The sequence below is a fragment of the Bos mutus genome, chromosome 15 (assembly GCF_027580195.1).
Source record: "Bos mutus isolate GX-2022 chromosome 15, NWIPB_WYAK_1.1, whole genome shotgun sequence".
Classification (NCBI taxonomy): Eukaryota; Metazoa; Chordata; class Mammalia; order Artiodactyla; family Bovidae; genus Bos; species Bos mutus.
This window is the reverse complement of record NC_091631.1, coordinates 4,456,892-4,463,471: the sequence shown is the minus strand read 5'-3', so window position 1 is coordinate 4,463,471 and position 6,580 is coordinate 4,456,892. Positions and strand designations below refer to the sequence as shown.

Genomic DNA, 6,580 nt, shown 5'->3' with positions numbered 1-6,580 from the left:
TAGAGGCAAGTAAGATACAGCTTCAGATCCTGGTTTTGACTCTCTGAAGCTGTGTGATCTTGTGGAAGTAACTAAGCCTCTCTGAGAGGTAGTTTTCTGCTCCTCACATATTGATAATGACACCTATTCTAAAGAGTGGTTGTGAGCAGTAGAAATAATGGCTGTAAAGTACTAGAGTAATGACTGGCACCTAGATAGTACCTGATGAATGGTCTTGATTATTAGTAGGGATGCAATGTGGGCCAGCCACAGGATAAATAGTGTCTTCCAACTCTTCATGGACAGAGAAGCCTGGTGGACGGGTCAGTCCATGGGGTCACAAAGAGTTGGACATGACTGAGCATAGCACACAGCACAATCCTGCTTCACAACAAGACTGACCTGAGGAGCTGATGGAAAGTACAGATGTAGTCTAAGGAAAGGCACTGGGATGTATAACAAGCTACTGGGTGACTCTTACTGGCCCATTTTACAACACACCCAGGAAGCCTTCCCTCCAACCTCTTGCTTGCTTCAGTCCCTTGTACCTGGCCCCATATTCAGCAAAGATTTTGCTTGAGGGTAGACATGATTAAAAGGTCAAATATCATTATATACTCTCAAAGAGAATGTGCCTTGAACTTTACACAGTATATTTCTTCCTGGAAAGCTGCTTGCAAATAGAATTTGGTGTGTGCGTATGTGTGCATGCGAACAGATGTATATTTAACACCTAAGTTTGCTATTCAAAGGAATGCAATCAATTCAGCTAAATGAATATTATATGTGTGACTTTTAAGTGCTGAGGATTCAGTGACCAATAAGAGGCAGGCCCTGTCTTCAAGGGTCTTACTTAGGGTCCAGAGTGGTAGATAAGGTTAGCACAGGGACCACGCAGGGAAAAGGGTACCCAATTCAGGGTTGGGGCACCTGGGAAAGTTCTAGGGGAGGTGACATGGGAGGAAGAGACCTCTACACTGGAACCTAGTCTCAAATTCTTCTGGAAAGAGAATGGTCCTTCCCTAACTCATCCCTGCGGAAAAATGGACTTTCACACCATGTTGCCCTGGATTCATTTACACAATCAGGCAGCTGCACAAATACCAGGTTCCTGCCATGGGTAAGGCTCTGAGCGAGGTGTTGTAGGGCAGCTAGGGAGAGAAAGGCCCAGTCCATGCTCTCAGGGAGCTTATACAACACCTGTTTATGACCCAGCAGGATTATTGAGGTCTTAACTCCCTTTCCTGAAAATATTGTGTATTTTCTTTCATCGCCTCGTTGTGGAGAAACGCAGTTCTGGCCAACACAACCATGAACATCATATTTCATCCAGGAGATAATCCAAGTGTGTGCAGGCATCCCCAGGCTGCTTGCAGACTCTCCATGAAGTGGTGGGAGGCTTCTGAGGTGGCCCAGTGGTAAAGAATCTGCCTGCCCATGCAGGAGATACAAGAGATGCGGGTTGGAGTCCTGAATCGGGAAGGTCCTCTGGAGAAGGACATGGAAACCCACTCCAGTATTCTTGCCTGGAGAATCCCATGGATGGAGGAGCCTGGCAGACTACAGTCCATGGGGTCACAAAAGAGTCAGATCTGACTGAGTGACTGAGCATGTATACACATGAAGCTGTGGAGGCCTGGATGAATTCTTGGGGTCCACAGGGTCTGTGAGTATATGGGGCAACCTGAAGACCTGGAAGCACCTAGGGTAAGTGATGCTTTCCTCCCCTGCCACCCCCCCCACCCCTCGCCGCTGTCATCAACAGGAATGCTTTTCAAACCACTTGTCTCTGCCCTGAGAAGAGGAAGAGTCAGGAAGGAACAGCATTCCTGGTGAATTACGATCAGTACACCATGTCCAACCAGTCCATCCTAAAGGAGATCAGTCCTGGGTGTTCATTGGAGGGACTGATGTTGAAGCTGAAACTCCAGTACTTTGGCCACCTGATGTGAAGAGCTGACTCATTGGAAAAGACCCTGATGCTGGGAAAGATAAGGGCAGGAGGAGAGGGGGACGACAGAGGATGAGTTGGTTGGATGGCATCACTGACACAATGGACATGGATTTGGGTGGACTCCGGCAGCTGGTGATGGACAGGGAGGCCTGGTGTGCTGCAGTTCATGGGGTCGCAAAGAGTTGGACACGACTGAGCGACTGAACTGAACTGAACTGGACACCATGTTTACACGAAAGATGGCAAGGTGTTGCAGTAAACATGTGAGGCCCCCTTGCCTTATGCTCTCTGTGTGTGGTGCCCTGGGAGGGAAGACGGGCTCCCATCTCCCAGATGGCAAACTGGAAGCACGAGGGGTGCCTGGAGGCTGTGCTGGCCACCTGGTGCTTTGCACCCAAATCTAGCCCACACTTACCATGTTGCCTTTCGAAGTCTCCTCTCTATATGAACCCCTCAACCTCGCATTCACTGCTTCTCAGAAGGCCAAGCCTGAAGCATCCACCTCCTGTTTTTTGTTTTTTTTTGCTAAGTTGCTCTCACTTCCTGGGCCCCTGCCCCGCCTCTAACTAGCTGGTGAAATTCAACCCATCCCTCAAAGCCCAGCTCACGTGTCACCTCTCCCTCTGGTTGGAATTCACCTCTGTCTCCCTACACTCCTTGTTTGGCCTTTTCACTCATTACTTTTTCTTGGGCAACAGGCTTAAGTCTCTCAGATCCTCACTTCTCTCCTCTGTGCTCGGGCATAACATCTGCAGTAATCTTGAACCCTTTTCGGGTAGCGGACTTCTTTGAAAATGTGATGAAAGCTGCTGGAAGAGCTACTGTTGACGGAAGCCCACTGCGTGTCAGCGTCAGGCCTGGGGTTTAGGGCTTTTCCGTTCATTATTTCAGGTGATTGTCAAGTCTCTCTAGCCAGGTGCCAGTATTATCCTCACGTTACAGGTGAGGAAAGGAGGCGTAGAGAGGCGAAACGCCTCTCCGTAGGTCACACAGCTAGTACCACTGGCAGAGCCAGGTTTACCCCATGGCAGAGTCGGGTGTTAATCTCTGGATCGGCTCCAACGCCCCGCTTTCAGCCTCCCTGGCCCGGGGATGGGGGCGGGGGCGCGGGTTAAGACAACACACCACATGTCTCCTGCAGTTTACGGGTTCATGCACCTCTAAGCCACCCACTCGTCAGGTCAAGCAGGCCATCGCTGGGGTGCCATCCTAACGCAGGCCTGGCTGCTCCCTAGGGAGGGATCTCGGTCCACATCTGGCGACCCAAACGTGGGGGCCCCGGAGCCGGGGCCGAGGGTACAGGCTCGTGGTTCGGGAGCCGCATCCCGGGTGCCGAGTCCCAGGAATGTGGGAGGGCTGAGCGGAGAGGGCGGGCGAGGCGGGGCGCTTCCTCTGCCCGCCAGGAGGGGAGCCGCCCGGGCGCGCGCGGGTCGCGCCGCCGCCCCCTCCCAGCGGCCCGGCCGGCCCGGCGGGGGCGGGGGCTGCAGCGGGAGGGCGGCGAGGGGCCGCGGAGCTCGGCAGCCGCCCGGCCGGCCCGGGCGGGAGGAAGCGATGAATATTCAGAGGGGGAGGGGGAAGGGAGGGGGCTGAGCGCTCGCCGCGGCTCCCTGCAGCCGGAGCCGCATGACGCGCGGAGGAGGCAGCGGGAGCCGCCGGGGCCGCGGGAGCCGGGATCCGGGCGCCGCGCGCCAGGGGTGGGCGCCGCTTGCTCCGCCCTGCGAAGCCCCTAGGCGTCCGGGGACGCGTCCCCCCCGCCGCAGCCGCGCCGGGCTCCGCCGTGTGGCCGCCGCCGCCGCCGCTGCCATGTCCCCGGGGAAGCCCGGGGCGGGCGGAGCGGGGACGAGGCGGACCGGCGGGAGGAGGCGGAGGCGGAGGCGGCGGCTGGAGGCGGTGACTCAGGCGCCGGGGCTCGGGCGCACGGCGGGGCCCGGCTCGCGCGTCCCGGGCACGTTCCAGGGCGCGCGGGGCATGAAGCCGGCGGCTCGGGAGGCGCGGCCGCCTCCGCGCTCGCCCGGGCTGCGCTGGGCGCTGCCGCCGCTGCTGCTGCTGTTGCGCTTGGGCCAGGTGAGCTGCCGGGTGGTGGGCGCTGGGGCGGGGGTGGTGGTGGCGGGGGGTGGGGGGGGCGCGAGGAGGGGGGGGCGGGACTGGAAGCCCTTGCACCTGCCCGGGTGTGTCCTGATTGCGGGGATCCGGGCAGATGGCCGGGGTAGGGTGGGGGGGCTCCGCGTCCCCGGGGCCCTCCCCTCCTGAAGGCCGGGCTCTCGCGCCGGCGACCCAGCCCTATCCGCGGCTCCCGCGTCCCCGAAGGAGGGCGGCGGGCTCGGGGATCCCGGAGGGAGGGGTCCGGAGCCTCGCCGTGGCCGCCCCCCGCGCGGGCTGCAGGCAGTCTTTGGCCCGGCCCGGCCCCGAGCTGGTCACATCTGGCTGGCGCGGGCCCGGCTCGCCTGGCCGAGGCGGCCGGAGGGGCGTGTTTGCGGAGAGCTCCGACCGCGGAGCCGGGCCGGCCTGGCGGAGCGGCGGCCGACCTCCGACCCGGCCTGCGGGGGCCGAGGGGCGGGGCCGAAGGGCCGCGGCCGGCGGGAGCCCGCCGGGGCCGGGGCCGGGGCCGGGGCCGCTGCGGGTGGTGGGCGAGGCGCGGGGCCTCCGGGCCGCGGCGCTGCTTCTGGGGAAAGTTGCAGCCCCGGGAGAAGGTGGCCCCTCGCAGGCGTGCCTCCGAGCGACGGTCCTTCTCCCAGAGAAGCTGCCTGCTTTCCCTGGGTGCTTAATTCGTGCATTGTGGGCGCCGGCTTTCCCTACCCCGCCGTGCGCCCTGTTCTCGAGCTTCGCCTTTCAGATAATGCTGTGCCTGGCGTTTTGGCGATCCATCCCCCTGAAAAGCGCCGTTTCCCCTTCATGGTGTTCCCACGGGGTGAGGCAGGGCAGCTGAGCGATGTCCCCATTTCACAGATAGGGAACTGGAAGGAGAGAAGCGAAAAAGCAGAATCGCCCAGCCCTGCCGCGGCAGCTGAACCAGTGCGTTCGTCCCCTTCTAGGAGCCTGCTACGGTCTTGAACCAGCGATGGAAAGGGCCTTGGCGTTTTTGTGAAGGAAAAAATTCCCGCTAGTAAACTGATTTCAACCAGTATATACTAAAATATGGGGAAAAAAATGTCTCTTCTTTTATACAGACAGCAGCTCTAAGAACAGGATGTTTGAAACCTGGGAAGCGAGTTATTGACTGGGGAGGGAACCTGGCTTCAGGGAAAGCTACCCCTCCCCCCCCGCCCCCCGCCCCATCCCGGGTCCCTTCCTTTTTCTTTCTTTCTTGAAATTGAAGTCTAGTTGATTTTGAATATTGTGTTAATTTCAGGTGTACAGGAAAGTAATTCTGTTATACATATCCACGTATGTATCTTTCTGTATATTTTTGATTCTTTGCCGTTATGGTTTACTACAAGGGAAAACTTTTCAAGCACAAATAAAACGATTGCCTGAGAACAGAAACATCAGCCTTGGGGCAGCAATGCAGCCCAGCAGGCAGGACAGGAAGGTAGCTAGGGCCTGGGGGCTCCAGTAGCTCTCCGCACCCAGAGGGCTCTCTGGTTGTCAATGTCCCTTCAGTTTTCCTGGGCAGGCTTTGGCCAGTCTCTCCGGAGGGCCTAGAAGGCGCAGTGACCTCCTGCAGAGAATGTGTGATGAGGTGTTTCGGAAGACCAGCTCCAGGGCCAAGTTCAGTCTCCTCCATTCTCAGTTAATTGCTTTTGTAGGATGGGACCACCTGCCCCATGGGTTTCCCCGGTAGCTCAGTGGTAAGGAACCTGCCTACAATGCAGGAGACGCAAGAGAAGTGGGTTTGATCCTTGGGTTGGGAAGATCCTCTGGAGGAGGAAGTAGCAACCCACTCCAGTATTCTTGCTTCGGAAATTCCATGGACAGAGTGGCCTATAGTCCAGGAGGTCGCAAAGAGTCCAATGAGACTGAACACACACACACACACCACCTGCCCCATGGGCTTGTCTGAGGGGCTTTCAGTGGCCAATGTCTGAAATAGCCTTATGAACATGAAAGGGCGTCCAGGTGGGCTTATCATTAAGGTACGGTTTGTATGGACTTGCTCCTTGTCCCTATAAAGAAATTCATGGAGAACAGTATATGAGATTAAAAAAAAAATCACCTTATATTGAAGATCTCTTGTACCAGCTACTTCATTTATTTTTAGTTTACTTTGGTGCAAATGTATCTTACAGTATTTCTCATTTTGCATGGGCCATAGTGGTTGCTAGCTCTGTTTGGAATCAGCGAAAAGTTTCTTGTGTAAATTTATTTCTTGCCCAATCCTTCCTTGTGTTTCAATAGCATTTTGCCATGCGACACTTGTCCCCTATTCATATATTTCCTTCCTCTCTAATTTGTTCTGTAGAAACTTGAGGAGTCTATTTCTCGTTTTTGGATGCATTATAAAATGGGAAATGTAAAAGGCTTTCTGAAAAAGCATCTTCAAAATCCACATTGGACAGTTCATTTTGATGTTGGATATTTCAGGGAGTCAGTGCATTTTTTAGCTGGACCAGACTTCAAGTTAGCTCAAATTCCTTTTTTTTTTTTTAAAGATAAGGTTTTTGAGGCCCAGGGAAGACAGTGATTGGACTGAGGCCACCTGGCAAGACA

The 6,580-nt window shown here is 56.1% G+C and overlaps 1 protein-coding gene across 1 annotated transcript in view; it reads left to right on the top strand.

Annotated features, from left to right (window-relative positions):
* Positions 1 to 3,541: 3,541 nt before the first annotated feature.
* PTPRJ (protein tyrosine phosphatase receptor type J) overlaps positions 3,542 to 6,580 on the top strand; it is a 176,826-nt gene continuing 173,787 nt past the window's right edge. The window contains exon 1 of the mRNA XM_070383326.1: positions 3,542 to 3,997. Coding sequence (XP_070239427.1) covers positions 3,557 to 3,997 — 441 coding nt within the window. The 5' untranslated portion in view covers positions 3,542 to 3,556. The remainder of the gene's footprint in view (positions 3,998 to 6,580) is intronic.